We start from the raw sequence: 24,324 nt of genomic DNA, 5'->3' as shown, positions 1-24,324 counted from the left end.
GATCAATGTGTCATCTGTCTACCAGCCCAAAAGAAAAACTGTTTCCTCTTGGTATAACCTTTACAGCCTCTAACTAGCTCTTGTTCTGGAGTTCATGTGCCTAACTCAACTCCCCGAGTGTGAGGCACAAAAGTACACTATGCACTACCATGCCTGGAAACCACAACTCAAGGAAGAAAATGCCCTTCCAAGGTCTACAGACAGTCGTTCTGAGGCTGAGACTATAGCTCAGTGCACACTGTCTGCTGGCATCCATGACACCACATGTCAATCTCTATCACCACCCCTCACAAAACAAGTTTATATAAACTATGTACTATCTATATGTTAACATTATAAGCATTATCTCACTTAGATTTCATCTTTCACAATACACAGCTACACTGAGATAAGCAGAATAAGTAAAATCCTCAGTTTACGGATAAGAAAATGTCTGCGTGGTGTAAGTGGTCCAAAACCAAATCTCCTACCATCAAAAAGTTATATAAACAAAAGAATAGCAGCAAAGTTTAGGACAGAGCTCCTCCACTGTAATATCAGCTAACCAGAAGAGCTAAAAATGTGAAAAACAGAAAAGGATGGCCTCTGCTGCCTCTCAGGATCTATTGTCACACTATTTGTACAAGAAAAACAACAAAAATAAAGACTTCTGAGGGTCCTCAAGGGCATCTCTTAGTGAGCTGTGACAGGTATCCTTGGCCTGGAACAGAAAATAGGCTGAAAAGAATTCCTCTTTGCACACAGTAATATCCAGGCTTCTTCCAGTCAGGTGCTTCAAGTTGTGGAAGAAGGAGAAAGAGAATTAAATGAAACCGCTTGTGTTTCTGACATTATTAGAAATCATCACAAAGTCACAAGACATTCTGAAGGGTTGCTTATGAACTACCACTGATATGGACAGTTTCTACTGAATGAGAATGTTCAAATATCCTTTCTCATGTATTATCATCACCAGGATCTAGGAGACCATCCTCCCAGCATTAATTTTTGAGCCAGGGAGATATCCATACAAATGATCCCCAAAAAGGAAAGGGATACAAAATGATGTGTGTCAACCAACCTCACTCACCTAGATTACACAGAGCAAGGAGAACTTGGTAGGACAAGGGCAATAAGAGCACATTGTGAGTAGCACAGGAGGACATTACCCTTTTCCAAGCCACACCAGTGCTATAAATCCCTATCACTTTGGTTTTCTAAATTAAATATTAATTGTTGCTGAGTGATGGTGGCATCACATGCCTTTAATCCCAGCATTCAGGCAGCAGAGACAGACAAATCTCTAAGCTTGAGACCAGCCTGGTCTACAGTGTGAGTTCCAGAACAGCCATGGCTACACAGGGAAACCCTGTCTCAATGACACATTAATTAATTAAGTAATTAATTAATTCTTATGTTTTTTTTTTTAGTTCAAATAATCAAGAACTATCAGAGAAACCAAATAGAAAACTAGGTTGCTGTTTAATTATTTGGTATTTTTGTTTTGTTTCTGGTTAAGCAATCATGATTGATTTTAATTATCAACATTATTCAGTAACTTTCCTCTAATAAAGATTTCTTAATTTTTATTTTATGAATATTTGCCTGAATGTGCATATGTACACCATAAGCACACCAGCAGTACAAATTGGACTTAATAGTTTGTTAGTACTTTTAAAATGAAGACACAGTGGGTAGGGAGGTGAGGGATCTAGAAAACATGATCAAAATATATTGTATAAAAAAGTTATCAGAGAAAAAGAAAAAATAAGAACACAAAGTTGGGTGGGTAGGAAAGGGGATAGATCTGGGAAGAGCGGGGAGAAGGGAGTAAATGCGATCAAAATACACTGAATGAATCCTCAAAAAACTAATGAAAATCCTGTTCTGTGATTAAAGCAAAGGTGGCTTTGACGTAACTTCATCTTTTATATCTAATTCAAAGAACACAGTTTTACAGCTTATTATCTAAGTAATAAGAAATACAACTCACTCTCTCTAAGATCTAATCCATTTTTCATCAATCAAAAGTGTTTTACAGAGGTTGCACAAAGGTAGGATTTTATGAACTGATATAACACACACACTCACCTGGACAGAGCTGGTCATAGTGCTCAGAGCAAACACTGTTGCACAGTCTTTGATGGTTGACTGGCTGTCAAAGGCACCCTGGGTATCCATTAGCAGCACAGCCACCTAGGAAGTTGTTAAGTTTAAAATACTTAGTAAAAGAACCACCAAAAATGCCTACAAAAATCATACATTAAATGATAAAGTTCAAAGCAGTAATTAAATCAAGAAAAGTATTTATATACCTTTGTACATTTTAACATAATAATCAGTAAAGTTACTGACAATTAATAGTTTTGTGTTCTTTTAAATTTAATATCAGAAAATTGCTCAAGAAAAAATACAGGAGAAAACAGCAAAGTGTAAGTAGAATTTTACTTTTGTTCCATTAGGTCTGTCAATCACAAACACTTCATTCCAAACTTGTATGCCTGTTGTTTCTCTTTCACAACCACCTCGCCATGTAAAGCCAGTCAATGGCTCATTGTTTCCACCAATCCAGCTTTGAGAATCCTGTTAAAATAAAAAAGAAATGTAAAACAAACACACAAAAATTAGGAACTATAAAAACTTTAACTCACCTATTCCTTATCTTGTAAAGGAGAAGCCGACACCCAGAGAGAACACCCAGTCTAGCACCATGCGTCCCGTGTCCTGTGCAGAATGCTAGAGTCTCCTCAAATCAGCCTTTGTAAACAGATCCCAGCTTCCACCTACTCTAGACATCTAGGTAAATGGGATTATGCACGCCTACTCCTCCCCTTTTGGCAAGCTTTTCTATGTTTAAAGATCATAAAATATGGGAACTAGCTATTTTAATATCTTCTTGTACAGAGCAGTAAAAAAAAACAAGTTCCAGACAGCAGGACTGTCAGAACAGTAGCCCTCTCCTAGAATAGTATATACAAAACACTTCACACTGCTGGGACTGTCTCTTTAACAAACAACTAGAACTTGTTTGGAACCTGATTCAAGCAAACTGGTTTGGGGGGTGGGGGGGGGAAAGCTTTTTATGAAACTAACAGATATCTGTACTCAAACTATACTCCCTATGAGATAATGTTAAATGGATACAAGCATTTTTCTTTTATTCAAAATATTTTCATACACTATATTTTGATCAGGGTTTCTTCTCCCAGATTTCCTATAGAGCTTCTCCACCACCCCACCTATCCAGCTCCATGGCTTCTCTCTCTCTCTCTAAAAACAAACAAGCAAACAAAAACAAAGTAAAATTTAAAAAAGAAAAGAAAAAACAGGAAAAGCACACAAAACGACACTTTTCTGTGCACAAAAAAAGAACTGAGTCTTTAACTACTAGATATATTTATGATGAAAAAGATGCATATTCCTGGCAATTGCTTTAAAGTGGCCCAGGAAACATATACACAAAGAAATAGATAAAACAAGACCACGTGTCTACAGGTACATGGCAGCTCAATATACTATTTACTTTAAAGAATGTTTGAGAATTTTTCTGTAATAAGATCTTTGGGGGTTGGATCTACCTAACAAGCCCCAGGCCCTGGGTTTGGTCCATATCACCAAGGAAAGAGGGGAGGGGGCATGTCTTTTAACTCAAGTACAGAGCTACAACTACTGTAATTATATAGTATAGAGTTGGGGTATGACAAGAACAAGTGGTAGGCCCTTGTTCACTTTTTGTATCACTTTTCCATGTCACCTACTTTTCACAAGAAGCCTCTCTATCTTCAAAACCGCTACTTATGGCTTCCACACAACCTATGAGGCCCTCTGGAGACGTGCTGGTCACAACAATGCATCTTTCACTTTTCCAATCTCAGTTCCCAATATTCCAGAGATCCCAACACAGGCAAGCACACACATTCCTGTTTCTAGCACACCCAAACGATCACATCAACCCTACATTAGCTAACAAGACCGAATTAAGACACCTAGAGGCACACCATACTTGTAGGCATTCCTCACAGAACTCCAAAGTTCTCATGGTAAGCTAAAAGAAAACAGTAATTTTAAAATTCACTCGACAAAAATGATTATTTTCAACTACATATACCCAGAAGAGACCTGTCCTGCTGTTCAAACTAACCTGACAGATTTATGGAGAGTTGCAAAGTCACACTTAGCCAGTGTCAGCCCATGTATTGCTTGTCTAGGTAAAGAGTGGAGGTGGGGTAAGAACTGAAGGATCGCCGGGCAGTGGTGGCGCACACCTTTAGTCCTAGGGAGGCAGAGGCAGGCGGATTTCTGAGTTCGAGGCCAGCCTGCTCTACAGAGTGAGTTCCAGGACAGCCGGGGCTACACAGAGAAACCCTGTCTCAAAACAACAAAAATACAAAAAACAAAAAACTGAAGGATCAGCACTGTAATCCCAGCACTGAGGACGCTGAAGTAGGAAGTCACACACCTTCAAGATTAAGCTAGGTTGTATACCAAGATCCTACCTGAAAAACTTAAAAATAAATAATAGGAAAAGCAGTTAGTGGAGGTCAGAGCTAGCTGTCACCAGCATCATTTCAAAAGGCAAAGAAAGGCTTTGACAAAGCCCCACACCCCGATAAGAGCCTCGAGAAGCTAGACATAGAAAGAAACACTCCAGTGTCATATGGCACATAAACACACAGCCAATATTATACTAAACTGAGAAAAAAAATCAAAGCATTTCTTCTAAAATCAAAACTGGACAAGTGTGCGTCCTACTCCACTCTTACTCAGTGTAGCCCTTAACTAAGTCATTCAGGGAAAGGGACACAAGTGAAAAAGGGAGAGGCAACCACGCTCGTCTTACACATAAAGGGCCTGAAGGCTCCACTAGAGAACTATCAGTACTGATGGAAACCTTCTGCAACACAAAATCAACTTGGAACTCAGCAGCTTTTCCATACAGTGACAAATATCCTAAGAAGAAACCAGGAAGACATAACTTCACAAAAATAAAAGGCTTATGAGTAAGTCTATCGTGAGCAAAAAACAAAAAAAAACAAGAGTACCCAGGATTTAGAAAAGACTCAAAAAATGTTATATTAAATGATATTACAGCTGGGCATGGGGGTGCATGCCTTTAATCACAACACTTGAGAGTCAGAAGCAAGCAGATCTCTGAGATTGAGGCCAGCCTGGGTCCCATGAAAAAACCCTGTCTCAAAAAACAACAACAAAATCATCATCTATAAAGTATCTCTGCCAAATCAATAAATAAATAAATAAATGAAGTAAAACCTGAGACTGATCTAGTCTCTAGACTCAGTAACAATTTACAGAAAACTCACAGGACAAAGAAACACCGACTATACCACTGAAGTAAAGCTAGTAAGTCCAGAGCAAAAAACTGCAAGACCAACAATGAACTGCCGGAAAACAAAGATGGAGGGCCAAGAACACTTTAAAGACGGGCTTTCACAACATGTGCCTCAACTGGAACAAAACATCTAAAGCAAGTGAAAAGTAGATCAACTAGAAGATTCTGTAAAACCTTAGAAGGGACTGCCAGGGAAGGCTCTATATGAGCAAGACCCTGAAATATTTACTGATGCAATTTCTATGCCAGAGTTTACTTTTAAACACCAAGTAAGGTATGAGATAGTCAGATTATAGAGGAAAGACAACCGATAGAGTTCATGACTAAAAAGAAATCAAAACCATGGTCACAAATAACTACTTTTAATATGCTTAAATTTTTATCATAAAAAGTTTCAAGAGAAAACATTATGAATGAGATAAAGTTAGAAGCAACTATTTAGAATTAAGAATCTTTATCTATACTGTCATTACTATCACCTAGTATCAGAATTCTAAGTATTATGTGAAGTTGTCCACATGGAATGTAATTTAATTCTAAATCATTTTTCCCTTTAAAGCTGATTCCTAGAACTGAAATTTAATGAACATTGCTCTAGCAATTCCTACCAACTCTAAGATAACCTACTCCATTTTCAAAGAATGTGATTCATACCAGCAACACTGAATATTAAGGCCAAAGCAAATCAAATATCCATCAGCAGATTAATGAGTAAGTAAATACATTTTAATCATGTAGTAAAACACCAAGAATGAGTTATATTGCTGCATGCAAAAGCATCAGTGAATCCGAGCATTGCAAAGTTACTGAAATAAGGCAATAATTATCTATGGCACAGTTTTCATTCACTAGAGCTCAAAATCCAGGATGGAGATGATGGGAAAAAGCAGTTACTTTGGATGGTGATCATGAAGGTGTACATACATGTATAAAGTTTCATCAAGCAATATACCACAGATTTATGTATCTTTCAGTTTGTAAATCATATTTATTTTAAGGAAAAATATATGTATCTGAACTATCAGTAGAAACAATTTAGTATTCTACACAGCACTTGAGAGTATACAACTACTTTGTTAAGAGTAAATCAAGCATTTCTCATTCCCACCAAATTCTGTCTCAGATTGCATGATTTAACTTCCCTTCTACAACTCACATAAAGTGACTGTCATTTCTCCTTTACCTATGTCTCATAGGAAAAGCATGACCCACCAGGAAATCAGTATGTTTTCAACAAAATCAAAAGTCAAACAATGTCTAATGCAATTTCTAATTAACAAAATAAGGTAACTTCTATCAGGCATTCTATTATATATAGAAATAGTCTAATTGGCAGTGAAGGATATTTCAACTTAAAAGCCACATAAGTATGTAACTTTACTCAGGCCATTCTGTGAGTGCAGAACCTCCTACAGCAAAGGGAGAGCCTGCTTAGTCCTGTGATTCTAACACACAATAAGTGAGAGATTTCTCCCTTCTGGACAGTCACTGGCTACCGAGGGAGGTAAAGTGTCACTCTAGGTGAAACTTATCTATTATTCCCAGGCAAGTGATCTAAGTTTCCTTCCCCTCCCAACACTCTATCTTTGACCTATTTAGAATCAAAGGTATTTGCAGCTCACAGCTCACAATAGCATACTATTAAAAAGCTAACTTAAGGAATTAGAGAGCCTCAAAATACAGAGGATCTTTATTGTCCTGAAGTGCACAGATTTAAAAAAAATAGTAATATAGCACTATTCATATATTTCAATATTTCAGAAATAAGTCTTAAGTGGAAAACTTTAAAATAACAAGCTTTAATTGGCTAAACACATAAAATATTGTTCAATGATGTAAACTACATTCTTGATACTAAGGTATATTTAAGAATGTCTGAGGAGATTTCTATGAAAAGAATTTACTGCAGTGCTTCCCAGAAAAACCAATGAGAATGTTTACCTTCTTTCTTACTTCAAGACAGATACACTATAAAGGAAAGAAGTCAGTCAGGTGTTTAGCTAATATCATAACTTAGCATGATGTTACTTTAGTGTCTTCATGTAGCTTCCCAATGTCAAAGATCCCACTTCAAAATTTCTAAATACCTTCTTGCTCCCTGTCAAATTCCCATAACCTCTGCTCGACTTTTAACTACTAAAAAAAACACTCTAACTAAAGTGAATCATTTCCCTCCACTTTTCTGTAGGGAAGAAAAAAATAAAACCTCTCATATCATCTAAAAGTGAGAATACATAGAGGAAGCAAACTACACCTATTAAAACAGGCAAAACATGCCTAGTCAAAATATCTTTGGTAGAAGCTAGAGTTATGTAATCAACAAAAGGACTTTCCTAGGACAGTAAACTAGCAAGAAAAAAAAATAACTAAAAAGCATCATTAATTAATATACCTGAATCATGAAAGTAGAGAAGAGCAGAGCATATAACAGCTTCACACATATAGGAAGGCCTCTTATGAAAAGGTCAGGCACAAATAGGGCAAGATTCAAGAAACAGCATAGCATACTCTTTCAAAGAAAAACTAAAAAACTATAGTACATTTAACTTACAGGAAGGGACGAGGCTCAGACAACATGGAAGCCAGTCTAAAAGAATTGAATTTTAGCAATAAAAGTCATCATATGAGAAATACAGATATACAAGGTATCTATTTCACTCAGCCTAAATAGGAATAGTATAAAGAAATAACAGCTGGGCAGTGGTGGCAGTGGTGGCGCACGCCTGTAGTCCCAGCACTTGGGAGGCAGAGGCAGGTGGATTTCTGAGTTCAAGGCAAGCCTGGTCTACAGAGTAAGTTCCAGGACAGCCAGGGCTACATACACACAGAGAAACCATCTTGAGAAACCCTGTCTCGAAAAAACAAAACAAACAAACAAAAAAAAAAAACAAAAAACAAAAAAAACAAAGAGAGGTAGGTGTGTGTGTGTGTGTGTGTGTGTGTGTGTGTGTGTGTGTATGTAAGAGAGAGAGAAAGAGAGAGCGCATGCACGCACACAGTATCTCAGTGACCTTTCAAGGTATAATTTGGGACAGAGCTAAAATTTAAAAATATAATTGTGCCTTTGTCCTTTTTTTTTTAAGTTGGATGACAATTTTTTTTTTTTATTAGTTGGGCTTAATTTAAAAGACACTATTCACCTTGTTATACATATATCTAAGCATGAAGTCCAGGAGAAATGATTTCCCTTTACGAAAAGCTCCTGCCACAGATACCACGACTATGTTAAGATCCCGTATGTGCTCCTGCAGCAATATCTGCTCCAAAGCCTCTTCATCAAGCTCAAAGTTATGGTCATCTTCATGGGCAAGAACAATCTGTACTGGGCATGGTTTCTTCATAACCTCATCTGAGTTTACTAGGTCATCATCTTCATAATCCTCACCTAGAATTTAAAAAAGAAAGAAACAGGTTACTTTAGTCCCTACATTACTAAGTTCTCCTTAAGGACCACACCTGAAGCAAATTTTGAAATATTACCTCTCTATAGAACATTTGAGAAGTTGTAAAAAAGGGATATTCAAGTTCCCTGGATTTTTAATCCTTCTAGAAGAGGACAAACAATATCAGTGAGCTTTCTCACTTTATATGCACAGAGAGAGAAACAACTGCACTAGGTTCTCTATTTCAGTCAAGCAAACTGAGCAGCTGTGAGCCAGAGCTGCTCTCCAGCACTCCACAATCACCTTTTGGTACTTTAGGAACACTGCAGCTAGGCATACACATAGACAAAATCAACTTCACCAGATACTTTAGAGACCAACTGTCCTTGTATTCATCACCTAGAAAATTATTCCACAGCACAAAGATTAAATCAGATAGAATGTAGTGACTTTCATTCTGCAATTTAAAAAGTAAAATTAGGGTTCTAAGGGTATCCAAATATGACCCAATAAAGTTAACAACTCCCAAATTTTTCGAGTAAGACTTACAGTTCCCTTGCCAAAGTAAGGTACACAGGACTGTTGTAGTGGAGAAAGAGGCCACTGCGCTGCCGGGGCCAGTGCCCACGGGGACACCCTTAAGACTCTGTAGCTTCTAGCAACAGCCAGACCCTTTCCTTCTCTGTTCACCAGCACAAAGACAATGAGGTAACTTTTGCAGAGCTTACTGAAAAATAATGGCAAAATAACTACAGAAAATGGAAATGTAAACAACTGCCCAAGGTTTAGTTTTCTGTTCTTTAAAAAATCTAATTATCTAATAACTGTTGATATGTACCAACATATCAACATATGGTTGGTTGATCTCTACCAACCTCCTGGTCCCACAGAGCAACTAAGTTAGTAGTAGGGACTTTATCAATGTTTCTACATCAAAAATGGTTAGCCACGCCGGGCGGTGGTGGCGCACGCCTTTAATCCCAGCACTTGGGAGGCAGACGCAGGCGGATTTCTGAGTTCAAGGCCAGCCTGGTCTACAGAGTGAGTTCCATCCAGGACAGCAATCACATGTATAAGCTAATGGTCACCACCAGTGTTAAATGAGTTTAAATAGAGTGGCACACAGTAAGCATTATGGTTGTTTGCTACTAAAGTAAAAATAGTTTTTAAAAGTTCAACAGGAACTTTTATACTTTGAAATGCCAAAATACTATTGTGACTTTCACTCATGTGACTAACATCATCACCACATACTAAGGCACAAATCAGAGCTATCCTTAACATATGTCCTCTTTCCCTGTCCTTTAGTCATGTCTACTCTTCTCACGGCCTTTTATCTCCTATATCATATTTATGTTATATTATCCTTATCAACACACTTGCTCGCCTCCCCTAACCAATCCAACCTCCAAGGGACAACTGCACGCACGCGCGCGCGCGCACACATACACGCACACACACACACACACACACACACACACACACACACACACACACACAACCTGTCTTACTTTAAAAGAAAAAAAAAATCCTTAGTTGCCAGATATTCAGAGCAAGTAAAGAAATAGGCACAGAAATGTTTGGGAACAGTGAAACTATACAATTGTGAATACCACTCATTACACATTTACAAATCAATTAACTAAATTTAGAAAAACAAAATTTACAGCTCTAAGAGTGAATTCTACTGTCAAGTATCCATTTTGGATAAAACATCAAGGCTATAAGCAAACAGCTCTAACACAGGACTTTGGTAATGAGGAGGGACATTTGAGAACTATACTTTCTGCTTATTTTTGCTTGAACTGAAAATTGTTCTAAGAAATAAAATCTACTTTTAAAGGATACCTATCTTTTTTTCTACTTAATCATACTTTAACTTAAGTCTACTAAATGCATATATTCATTGTGAATTCTAACCGCAAAATCTAACCAGTTCAGAGATGATTTAGCTCTATCATCTAACTATAAATTTAATTATAAGACAATAAAGATGCTTCCAATCTAAATGACACCTCTAATGCTAGTGATATTATACCAACCCAAACCTAAATTTACAGAAAGAGAGCAAAGAGTAATTTCCTTTCAGAAATAGTAAAAGTATCTTTTAGAATGTTCAAATTTCAAACACAAACTTAAAACAACATTTATAAGGGGGAGGTTGAATAAGTCTACTTAGTTCATTAAAAAATAGTTATCTGACAAAAGCAACTACTTTAAAGACTGGTCCTTAACATTTACATTCTATGCTCAAATAAGGATATCACCTAAGCATGCACGAGCTCATTGTACCACCTGTTTTTTAAAGCCTTGAAGCAACTATACCTTGGGACCCCTATTTCTAGGAACCTGTGATAAGGGAATAAAGAAAGGTGGTGATAAATATGCACAAATTTGTTTCCCACTGTTATTTCTAGTAGTGAAAACTTAAACGTGAGTGTCTCAAAACTGGAAAATGAACCAAGTTTTAGCCATAATTGACAAATTAGACAGCTTAAAATAAAAGCCATAACTGACAAATTAGACAGCTTAAAATAAATATACACTCCTAAGAATTAAAAACTTGTTTTCAAGATCTATTGTTGTGTGTATATGTACAAACAAAATATACAAGGCATTTTTTTTTCAAACACTAGCCAGAATGTGGCACATAACCATAATCCCTAAAAAGGAAGCTCATAAAGTGAGTACTATGCTCATTTCCAATCCCCTGGGAGGGAACAATTTCCTAACTACAGCATGAAGAACTAGGCAACAGGCAACTCTGAGTTCACAAATACTGACACAGCAGGAACTGTGAGGCTGGAGGAAAAAAAAAGCAGCCAGCAGCCCTGGGGCAAGGGCAGCAAACCTCGCAGGTGCAGGGACCCTCACTAAGTGAGGCTCGCCTGAGGTCTGCTGCTCCAGGGTGGAAGCGAAGCAACACCACAGAGCGGGCACTTCAGACCTGTGGCTGGGACAGACTAAGACCGCACACATCAAAACTCAAGCTAAAACACTAGAAAAGCCCCAACTCTGAACTAAGGCTCTTGTCCTCAAATGAAATCCCATCTAAGATGTCCAAACAAAGCCTAAAACTACAACTTAAAAAGATCTGTAGGATGCAGTTTTGAAACACAGTACAGGAGCTGGGGAATCAGCTCAGTCAGCTTAAGTTTGTTTCAGAAAAGAATAGGACCAGATTTCAAATCCATTGCATCAATGTAAAGAGCCCAGAAGACGATACACACCTATAATCCTAACCAGAAGAGTGGGAACCAGAAAGCTTTCTGGGGCTTGCTGCCCAGCGGAACTAGTAAAATAAGTGAGTTCCAGGTTCACACATATATACATACTCACATATAATACACACAGAGGAAACTTAATACAAACAATGAGAAGTTCCTTCTCAGCTTTCTGAATATATACCCCAAGAGCGAACCCTAATTTGTCAATTCTGAATGATCATAAATTATTAGAGAGGCTAATTTTAATTACAACAAAAACTGGGTAAAAATGCAGACTCTAAAATGCATAACAATATCAAGGAGGAATTCTGTCTCAAAAGTCAAGAAAAACACCCAGCACCAACCTCTGGCCTCTAAGTATGTATGTAAACACATACACACCTACACCACATATGTACTCAACATATAAAAAAGAAATTTATAAACACAAATTGCTTCCCACCCAAGCATCAGAAAGTGAGTCTGGATCTCTGGCACCCTCAAAAAACACCAGGCACACATGTGCAATCCCAGCTCTGGGGAGCAGTATCAAGATCTCAGCCAGCCTAGATGAACTAGTGAGCTCAGGGTCCAGTAAGGGATCCCATCTGAAAAATGAGGTAAACAGCACCATCTGAGCACGCACACACACACAGTGGGGGGAGGAGAGAGAGAGAGGGAGGCACTACACCGACATGTGACACAACATGCACTATGTAGCTAGGAGTCCCATAAGAAGAACAGAGCTAAGAATAAGTTTAAAAAGAACAGTGAAGGTGAAAACGTCACCACAGTCTTGCATAGTGAATGCATAGTGTATTTAGAGACTTACATACTCAGCATTCAGCATAAACACTATAAACACCAAATTAAAAATTACTTTTAGCCCACATATATACCACTGCTCTCTTTGTACAAATTTTCTTTAAATTTTTTTTTTTTTACTTTGTCATCTCAATTTTTCAAGAAAAGGTAAATGTCAAATATCAAATTGTTTAAAAGTTACCCAAATGTCACTCTGGAAATGTACAGTGCTATTTTAAACTTTGAAAAACAAGAAATGAAAGAGTGTAAGTTCTCTTCCAGCAAAGCATGGCTGTGAAGAACAAGACGACCTAGGCGAAGGAGTGTGTCTCCAGGTCACTGCAATCACCAGCCGTTTCTGTCAAAGCTGACTGATGTGGGAAACACGATAGCATGCCTGTCAGCAAAGACAGAAAAACAAACGCACAGAAGCAAACCAATAATGTTTGCAGACATATGGAGTCTACAATCTATGAAATGCTTCAACACTGAGAAGAGCAAGATCTCAAAGAAGTAAGCTTTAGTGCCAAGTATGAGAGACTAGGGGAGACAAATGACTAACAAGTGCCATTAAATATAGAAGAGTGTCCCAGTGATATTACTGAACACTAAAAGAGAATTACTATTTGAGAATATCATCAACAAAATAAGAATTTCTCAGCAAGTGAATTTATTGTGCTAAACTACAATGCCAAGAAAAATAAGTAACAAATGGTTTCAAAGAATAGTTAGCTGAATTACAAGACTCCCAATAAAGGAAATTCATCAATAAAGCACTTTCAAAGGAGGGAAAAGGGGGCGGGATCATTGAAAATACTTGTTCTCTCGTATCTACTATGACATTTAGAACATTAATTAAAAAAATAATAACTAAGAGATATTCCTAAATTTTTTGGAATAATGTAGTCCTCCTAGGTTGCTAAAATCTACCAAGGACAAGGTATCGTAGGCTTGTTTTATTCTATTCCTAGAATAACTTTAAAAGAGGATTTATGACACCTCCATCAATTTAGCCAATCTCATTGAGAAAATTCCTTTAAGAAGCTGCATTAGTACTAAAAACATAACCACTATTCAATAAGCTGCTTAATAAAGGCCTGCCAAATATTTTCAAATCATCATTTATTTTCAGACTAAATTATGTGTAACACAAAACAAAGTAGATTTCCTAAAAGAATCCTAATTAAAAGCAATACATTTAATAACCTAACTTAAGCCTGTTATTAAAAGTGTTAGTTCAGCGGGTAGAGAGATGGCTTGCAGGTCTGAGCACTGGCCGCTCTTCCAGGAGGCAGGTTAGAGCCGCAGCACTCACAAGGTGGCTCACAACTCTTTGTAACTCTAGTTCCAGGTGATCCAATGCCCTCTTCTGGCTTCCACACACATCAAGCACAAATGGTACACGGACATACATTCAGACAAAACAGGCATACACATAAAAGATTTTTTTTTAAGAAAAATTAAATTCACTAACACACGGCAGACTAAAAGAAGGTGCTTACTAGGATGAAAGACTAAACAGCACCGGCTTTCAAGTAGACCCATCGAATGCCTTCAGAGAAAACAACAGGTACAGATGGCGGCACTAGTTGGTTAGATCAAACATTTAAGAAAAATAAACCAAGCCAGGCGGTGGTGGCACACACCTTTAATCCCGGCGCTTAGGAGGCAGAGGCAGGTGGATTTCTGAGTTCCAGGACAGCCTGGTCTACAGAATGAGTTCCAGGACAGCCAGGGCTATACAGAGAAACCCTGTCTCGAAAAACCAAAAAAAAAGAAAAAGAAAAAGAAAAAGAAACCAATCCTATAAGCCTCTCCTACAAGAGTAGAAAGGAAAATTCCTTCCTATTCACTTTATGAAGCCAAAATTATAACTGATATCAAAACCAAAGACAATGATAGAACACAAAACTATAAATCAGAACTGAGAATCTAATACTAAGAATAAACAGGAACTCTTACATAAATAAGAACTACTTTTAAATAGACAAGACATTTCTACCACAAAATTCAAAGATACACAAATAAGTAAGCTGGCACAGAAAGAAACACACAATGCTATTGGATATTAAGAGAAATATAAATTAACATCAGACCCACAGCAATACCTTAATATACAGCTAAATACTTGTCAGCAATCACACTCCTAGGTAGCTAGACAAGTGAGAACATACAAAATACTCAAACACAAATGTTCACAGCAGATTTATTCCCAATATCCAAAACCTGGAAATAACCCAAATGTTTGCTCATTTACTAGAAAGTAAATAAATTCTGTTAAATCCATAAAACAAACTGCTACTTGGCAATGCAAGAAATGGGTTATATACTTACATTCAGATATGTGTATATACATATACACACAAACAAACACGGGTAATCCTAAACAATCACTTTGTATGCTAAGTGAAAGATGTCACACATATATTACTGTACTATGTGATTTCATTTTATAAAATTCTTGAATTAAGCCAAACTACAATCACAGAAAGATTAGTAGTTATCAGGAGCTGAGAATAAACTTACTGACTTTATAATAATAATATGACATATATAACATGTAATAATTATTAACAATGATAAGAATAAACGTGTTGAATACAAAAAGACCTTTAAAAATAACTTTTTGAGATATTATTCTATATCATGATTTCAGGTTATAAACTATACATTTGTCAAACTTATCAAATGTACTACCAAATCAGTGTATTTTTTAATCATATGTGCCTGTCTTCATTTTCATTTCTTAATATAATCAATACTTTTATTTAAAATTTAAAATTTAAATTAAATGAAGAGCAATTTTAAAATCATTTTCCAGAAAAACATTCTAATCAGTATTTTCCACTTCTATGACAATGTTCAGATTAAATCAATTAAATTAATTTAATTAAATCAAATTAAATCAATGGGATTAAAATCTGGAGCTGGACAAATGGCTGAAAGCTTAAAAGCACAAACTGCTCTTGGAAAGGACCTGAGTAGACTTGGTACCACTGGCAGGCAGCTCAAAATTCCACCTGTAGCTCCACCAGTAACAAGGCCTCTGGCTTCTACAGGCACCTGCACTCACCTGAACATACCACACACAGACAGACAGATAGGCCTCTACAGGCACCTGCAATCACATGAACCACACACACACAGAGGCACAGAGAGACAGACAGAAACAGACACACACAAACACACACATACACACAGGCACGAGCGTGTGTGCGTGCACACTTTAAAAAATAAATATTTATTTAAAAACTGGAGCCGTCCAACAATTCTAACACTCTCAATTTAAAATATTTCCTCATGAACTAATTATAGGATCTTAAAAATATAATTTTGGCCGGGTGGTGGTGGCACACGCCTTTAATCCCAGCACTTGGGAGGCAGAGGCAGGTGGATTTCTGAGTTCGAGACCAGCCTGGTCTACAGAGTGAGTTCCAAGACAGCCAGGACTACACAGAGAAACCCTGTCTTCAAAAAAACAAAAAAACAAAAAACAAAAAAAAACAAAAACATAATTTTGAGGTTTCTGATGGTGACAAATCTCTTGCCCACTTTAAAAAAAAGGTAACTCCTATTTAATTCTAAGCTACTCATACTAACTTGTTTGTTGTTTGTTTTGTTTCTCGAAACAAGATTTCTCTGTATAACAGCCACAGCTCTGCTAGAACTTGCTCGATAGAGTAGGCTGGCCTCAAACTCAGAGATCAGCCTACCTCCAAGTGTTTGGATTAAATGTATGTACTACCATTGCCTGGCATCATACTTAATTTCTTAAAGAACTCTTTTAGTTAAGGGTTTTTTGGGGAGGGAGGGAGTAAGAAAGAAGGGCATTTTTCTAGACCTAGGAGTGTCTTAGGTATCAATACACATCAAACTACACATACTTCCTAGAAGATATTTCATACATACACTGAAATACTAATACATGTGCTTAAAAACTAGCCTCAACATTTAAAATTAAATGCCGAGGGCTTTATAGGATATGTAATCTAATTCACTTATTCTAAAGCTACATGAGTAGGCTAATGTAGGCAGAAGGAGACTAGATCATGAAGTGTCTTCTACAGCAGTCAGTCTCAAGCTGTTACTCCAAATCTAAGGATCTTGTTAAAATGCATATTCTGACTCCTTATACCTAAGGGGGGAGGGTGAAAACTGAGTTTGTAATTAGCTTTAAGATGATGCCAAAACTCAACAGTCCTAAAAACATAGGGAATAATAAAGGTCACAATATTTTACTGAAGATTAGTATATAAATATCATCTATTTAGTCTTATTTCAGCTACTCTCTAATAATGTTCAAACGAAGTCAAAAAAGGGAGAAGTTTTCAGGCTGTGCTATAATATTCTATCCTTCCTGGAGACTGCTGATATTCTTGGATAACCAAAGTCAGTTTAAGTATTGAGTCTATAGGAAGCACTAGAGACAAAGAACTAAACAAACTCTACTTATAAAGAAAAGATGAAAGGGTGCTTTAAGCTGTTAACCTGTTCTATAGCAGGACTGTGACCAGCAGTCACTAAGAGAGCGCTCACAGTAGTCCTGAGGCTAGCCTCCCAGACTGATACAGTCTAGGATAGGAACACTGACAAAGACAGAGACCTGAACTCCAATTAAATGTTTTATTGAAGGAGGAAAGCAGTATCAGACAATCAGGCATTGGAAAACAATTTAATTCATAATTTGCTCCTAAAATAAAAATACCAGTAGGAATTTATAAAGTTAAATTTTTCTCTACAAAACTAAAGTATAATGTAAATGGGGGTAAAGGGAGGACTCAGACTCCAGAAAAGGATTTATAAACAGTGCCAGTTACCATATACTTTTCCCCATTAGTACTGCCCTCTTGTCAGGAATATGCTACCCTAAGAACCTTAAAAATGCTTTGGGGAGTATATAATAGTTTATCTCCTTCTTCATTATACTCAAACCAGAAAACAATGAGTTGTTTTTCCTGTAAGATTCACATATTATCTTCCATTTGAACTCTATCCTGTTTCCATAGCAACCAGCACTGATGCCATACCATTTTTGCTGTTCCCACTTAAAGAACACTATGGCATAAAATCCTTTTATGCATTTTATGGAACTAGATGAGGGAAAATGTAAAATATAGCATGTGTGGATGCAAATTATTTTTTCCAAAAACTGCTATGAAGTACTGACCAGCTCTTTAAACAATATACTTGAGTATCAGATGCATTTTAGGATTAAAAAAAAAAACACTTAAATTAAGCTTCTGGACCTGGTGGTAGCACTATTTTGTACTTAAAATCAGGTTGTCAATGAAGACATCCTAGAAATAAGAACGTCTCTCTGTCCCCAGAGAGGTCAGGTGAAGGCTAACCTTAAAACTGTAGGCTAAGAATACAGGGCATTATCCCTAAGGAAAGCCACGAAAAATTCTGGAGCAGAGGACTGACAAGATCAACACGCTCTGCTGAGATAAACTGAAGTGATGAGTGAGTGAGAACTGTAAAGGATCTAAAAACAGAACATCAGATAGAAGGCATCAGAAAAGCTTGATATTCGGCCAGAAGCCCAATGCCAAGGTGACAGTGAAAATGGCAAAGACATGTACAAGAGCCCGTTTGTCAAGGCTCTTCTTTGGCCTAGACAATGGGCTAACATTAAAATTATTCCATACTTTTATAAGGAGTACTATGTTTTCTTAAAAGTACTTACTACATGGCATATACTTTTCCTGCCCCCTTGTCAGGCATATGCTACCCTAAGAACTTCCAAAATTAATACTGGCACAGTGACAACAAAGTTTTATAACACAGTCAGGAGGAATAAATCAAAAACCAAAAAGGGGTTCCTTGACTTGGACAAATAACAGTTCCCTTCTCAGCCCAAAAAGTAACTTTGTGGGTAACCATCTAGCAAGGGAATCACACATGCATATGTGGGCTTAAATTAGAACAGAGTTAACAAGACAAATCTCTTTCAATACTTAAGGAAATTTAAGACACAAAATTCTATTTTGCCTCAGTACCTCTGTATTTTGTTTCTGTACCTCAGACAACTATTACAGTAGCAGTTCAAAAACAGAACATATTCAAAACTCAGATTTGTCTCAACACAGGCAAAATTTCTGGTATGAAATTGGCTGTAAAGAGAATGGTTCCCCCCTATACTGGCTGGTTTTGTGTGTCAACTTGACACAGGCTGGAGTTATCACAGAAGGGAGCTTCAGTTGGGGAAGTGCCTCCATGAGGTCCAGCTGTGGGGTATTTTCTCAGTTAGAGATCAAGGGGGGTAGGGCCCCTTGTGGGTGGTGCCATCCCTGGGCTGGAGGTTTTGGGCTTTATAAGAGAGCAGGCTGAGCAAGCCAGGAGAAGCAAGCCAGTAAGGAACATCCCTCCATGGCCTCTGCATCAGCTCCTGCTTCCTGACCTGCTTGAGTTCCAGTCTTGACTTCCTCTGGTGATCAACAGCAAGATGGAAGTAAGCTTAATAAACCCTTTCCTCCCCAACTTGCTTCTTGGTCATGATGTTGTGCAGGAATAGAAACCCTGACTAAGACACTCCCCGCCCCCAACAAATAACTATCCTTCAAACTAAAGAAAATGTAATTAATCTGAAAAAACAAAGCATTTCAAAAGTCAGTTTCGCCATAGCTAGCAGGGCGGCACAACCTTTAATTCCAGCACTCAGGAGGCAGAGGCAGAGGCAGGCGGATTTCTGAGTTCGACGCTAGCCTAGTCTACAGAGTGAGTTCCAGGACAGCTCAGAACACAGAGAGGCCCTATCTCAAAAAAACAAAACAAACAAACAAAAAACCAAAACACAAAAATGAAAACTGTCTCCTACTTTCCTCTCCCCTTTTGTTCCTTAGTGTCCACCCACATCAGGAGTCTCTGCTCGAAAACAAGGGAAAGAACAGCAGCTCCAGGGTTGGGAGCCACATTTTGGGCAACCAATTTTCTCCAAAAATTATTCAGTCATTTAAGGCCAATTTGGGGGGGTGGGGGAGTCTGAGACAGGGTTTCTCTGTGTAGCCCTGGCTGTCCCGGAACTCAATTTGTAAACCAGGCTGGCCTCGAACTCAAACTAAGATCCACCTGTCTCTGCCTCCCAAGTGCTGGGATTATAGGTGTGTGCCACCTCCTCAACCACCCCACCATTAAGATCAAATCTCTGTTCCTCTTAACTACAGAAAAATAGCCCATATTCCTTTCTTATGCTTAACACCTCTGGATTTTTCCAGTAGATTCCAGTTGCTTTTAAATACTTTAACACCTCTTTATACTGAAAATTCCTAGAAATTAGAATTTCAAGAATGCTATAAATTTCTAGAATGCTTAAATTGTTTTGTAAAAGAAACAACACACTGCCTATTAAGGTATATGTCTTATATTTCGCTAAGACCCCCCCACAACCTTCAAAGCCTAATAAAACCCACACTAAAACTGGGAGATGCCTGGAGTAAGAGTACCCACCACCAAGCCTGAAGACCTTGAGTTAATCCTGACTCTCAATCAGAGAGAAGCACTCACTGCACATGGTGCTCCAGCGAGTAGGCAAACTCATTGCTACATACTTTGGCACCTGACACAATCTACAGAAAGTGTCTCCACCATAAGGACTGTAGCGCGTGTCTGTAGGGTTTTCTTGATTAGTGATTGATGTGGGAGGGCCCAGCCCACTAGAGGTGGTGCCATCCCTGGACAGTGGTATTGGGTTGTACAAAAAAAAAAAACAGCTGAGCAAGCCATGGAGAGGAATGCAGTAGGCCATAGGCAGTCTTCCTCCATGGTCCTGCTGGAGTTCCTGCCTTGGCTTCCCTCAATGATGGACTGTGAACAGGACATGTAAGCCAGACAAACCCTTCCCTTCCCTAACTGCTTTTGATCTGTGTATTAATACAACAGACACAAACTAAGTCACACACAAATAAATCTTAAAAAACAAACATGGAAAATGGAGAGGAGCCTTAGTAAAAAGAGGTCCAGCAACAGGCCCAAAGTGGGATCCAGCTCAAGGGGAGGCCCCAAGGCCTGACACTAATACTGAGGCTATGAAGCACTCACAAAAAGGAACTTATCATGCCTGCCCTCTGAAAGACCCAACAAGCAGCTGAAAGAGTCAGATGCAGATATTTGCACCCAACCAATGGACAGAAGCAGCTGACCCCTGTTGCTGAATTAAGGGAAAGCTGGAAGCTGAGGAGGAGGGTGATCCTGTAGGAAGACCAGCAGTCTCAATTAATCTGGATTCCCCAAGACACTGGACCACCAACCAGGCACACACACCAGCTGATATGAGGCCCCCCAACAAATATATACAGCAGAGGACTGCCCGGTCTGGACTCAGTCAGAGAAGATGCACCTAACCCATCTAGACTGGAGGCCCCAGGAGTTTAGAGGTCTAGTTGGGTGGAGGGTGTGGGGGGGATGGGGAATAGTCAGAAGATAGACTGGGAGGGGAATAAAATCTGGAGTGTAAAAAAAAGATTAAATACATTTTTTTTTTAAAAAGTAACAAACATACTCTATCACCTGCTTCCCACAAAGGCCTTATAAGGAGCTTATGAATATACAGATGGGAGCTGCGTCAGTTTATAGTAACTCTTCTTCTCTACATTACTATCCCTCTCTACAATTAAAGATCATGGTCCCAATTGGAAATTTTGCCAAAAACAAAAACATACTAGAGATCCTAGATAACCATCTTTCATCAGGTGAGTATCTGTGCACCAAGAGTTCTGACAGTAAGCTATCTGGACAGTCACTGACTGACTATACTAGTTTCAGTCAGAGATGCAATGTAGTTCTATGAAATAAACTCCAATAAACTAAAGGTAGAAAGTAAATCCCCTTTATTCTACTTGTACTGGCCAGAAACCCATGTACAAGTTAGTTAAAGGTGCATATTATCTCACTGGGAAAGTGACAGATTATTAGTCTTTCATGACTTAAATGTCATATGCCCATAAAAATCAACTGTTGTATAGCCATTTATCCCAGGGTGCTGAAAATCAGTAACTTATTACAAAATCTTGTCTGATATGTGCATACACAAACAGACAATGTAACCATCGTGTGAAAACTGCTAAACAGCTATCTGAGTTTGCACTTCGGAACCCTACAACCCTCATAGCCCTAACAAGTGGAGCTGCCTACTTCACTGCCTTCTCTTGCCACAGACCCCATTTTCGCATGCCTACTTTTCATTTCAAGGGTAGTATGACTACTACAGCTCTTTGACAAATCACTTGGCTCCGCAGGCAAGGGCCTGGGTCAATCTTAAGCAACACATGGAAAGCAAACCAGAAAGCCCAGCCCACTGACTTCACTTACACAGCAGAGTCAGTCATCTCTAATCATATGTGGCAATCCACTAAGGGCCCTCACCTCCTCTAAACTTGGTGAGAAATGGATCAAGTACCTGAGAAGCTTCTGTGACTGGAGAAACAGCACACACTCCCTTCAGTGGGAATAGTGGCTGAACTCCCTCCCCAAAACAGAGAGCTTTAAGAAATAAAATGAAGGGGTTCTAAAGTATTTTGTTAAGCACCAAATAGTACCTGTCATCCAATGTTTGGGTTCCATATCTTGGTGGCAAAAGAGAATAGGAGATGAAACAAAACTTCAGAAATGAATTCACTGTGAGATGAAGTTCAGTTACTCTGTGGTCACATCTACCTTCCTTAAGGTTAAAAGAAAATAAAATGCCTGATTTCTCTGAAGTAACATACCTGGGATCTAAAACCCTCCAATGGCTACTAAGTCAGAATACTACTGCACTTAAGGAGAAGGAAAAGAAATAAAAATTGTTTCTCTTTACTTTCCCCAGAGAAAGCCCTCCTCATAAAGTCATTAAGTCAACCTTTAAAAAGTTATTCCTACTTCTGCACCTAACATTTCTGGCTTTTGAGAGCTTAACTGAAGAAGCTTTGCTCCCATTTGAACATCAAGCCTAGGCCCCAACTGAACATAAACGAGAACTGCTAGTGTGTCTCACAGTTAAAGTGACTTCTACTCCAGCAGCATCACCCTGCCGCCTTTAGCCACCCTAGGGAGCGCCTAGTTCCAGCTGTGGAAAGGTGTGATCTAGAAAAAGGTGTGACAATTTTATTTTGGGGGATAATCAGAAATTTTACCATAAATAAAAGCTACACTAAAAAAGAAAGGCTATAGAAATGGCTCGGTGAGGACAACATACTGCTCTTTCTCAGAGAACCCGTGCTCAGTTCCCAAAACCCACACAAAATGACTCATAATAACCCATAACTCCATCTCCAGGGGATCTGACACCTCTGGCATTTGTGGACAATTGTACCGGCACGCACGAGCACACGCACATGCAAACACACATTTTTAAAAATAAATATTTTAAAAGAAACAAAAAGAAACAAAACCCTGAAAGCCTGTACAGCTATGTGGGCTCCACCTACAACTACAGTCTCCTTTTCTCTCCTGCTTTATTTACCTATGATAATCCCTTTATGGTAAAGTAGCCCCTCCTCTTCTTCTTCTTCCTCCTCCTCCTCCTCCCCAGAAGAAGAATTCCACAGAACTTCAAAAGCACTTTACCAAACAGACTGAGCACCTACAGAAAGAATCCTAGAATCCCATATCAACTTAAAAGGGCAATCATACTCTTCCACTGAGTGTTGGATCCTAAATCCATTCTGGAGGTGGGCATAACATATAGCACTTACCCAGATATTTGGAAGACCCTTGGTTTGATCTTCCACACATGGAGGGGAATGACTTGGGGTTGTTTTCTTTTTTAACATGAGTTCACACAAGCACACAATTTAGTTTGTAATGCAGGTGACTCAGAAGCAAACTGGCAGGTGTAGGACCTGCCTTAGAAGTCATTTGATAGGAATGGCTATTAAGTGAAAGTCTTCCACAAATGACCACCAAATGAAAGGCTGATATCTATGAGCAACAGCAGAAGTTAGTGTCAGGCAAGCACTACTTATCAACAGTCTGTAGTGACAACTTTGGAGATTTGGTTTCTGTAAGAATCTGTTTTCATCCCAGGTGTGGGCCATGAGGCTGTTTCAGATTGCCCACAGCAGCTGACTAGGATCTCCCAGCTGCAGGTAGCTTCTGTGGTTGTGTGATGGTTGAATTCTGAGTAGCTTCCAGATGGTAAATAAATGCTAGGGCCCCATGAGGCAGTGTGGGTTGTTGGTCGTTTGTTGGTGGTGACAGTTTGTTAAATAGTCAGCACAAAGAAGAAACAAGAAGAAGAAAAAATTCTGACAGCAAAGATCAAACTTGCCCCAAGTACACCCTAATCAGCAGGAAGTCATCTAATGACAATGTCGCCCCTTTCCCACCCTTGACTATTCGGTGATCTCTTTTCTCTCTCTTACCTAGGGGGTTGAAAGTGTGGAAGAAAGGAGTGCAGAAGGGTGGAAGAAAGAACCCACAAAGGAGCCAAAGGCAGCAACAGCAGTCCCAGACTCTTCTCTTCTCAGCGTCCACCAGCATAAAGACATGCTCTTACCCACGACTGAACCAAACCTACGCTTTTCCTACTGCATACATGAAGTACTTTGACACTACATCTCAAACTGTTCACACACACACACACACTCACACACACACACACACACACACACACACACACACACAC

At 38.6% G+C, this 24,324-nt stretch overlaps 1 protein-coding gene across 4 annotated transcripts in view; it reads right to left on the bottom strand.

Moving 5' to 3' along the window:
- Positions 1-24,324, bottom strand: part of Atl2 (atlastin GTPase 2) — a 40,543-nt gene that overhangs the window by 14,144 nt on the left and 2,075 nt on the right. For all 4 annotated transcript variants that reach the window (XM_031355493.1, XM_031355495.1, XM_031355494.1 and 1 more), the window contains exons 2-4: positions 8,470-8,714; positions 2,428-2,562; positions 2,071-2,175 (exon numbers count right to left, since the gene is read on the bottom strand). In XM_031355493.1, coding sequence (XP_031211353.1) covers positions 2,071-2,175; positions 2,428-2,562; positions 8,470-8,714 — 485 coding nt within the window. The remainder of the gene's footprint in view (positions 1-2,070; positions 2,176-2,427; positions 2,563-8,469; positions 8,715-24,324) is intronic.

This window comes from Mastomys coucha, unplaced genomic scaffold, assembly GCF_008632895.1.
Source record: "Mastomys coucha isolate ucsf_1 unplaced genomic scaffold, UCSF_Mcou_1 pScaffold6, whole genome shotgun sequence".
Lineage (NCBI taxonomy): Eukaryota > Metazoa > Chordata > Mammalia > Rodentia > Muridae > Mastomys > Mastomys coucha.
Note: the sequence above shows the minus strand (reverse complement) of the source record. Positions and strands in the feature narration are given on the sequence as shown.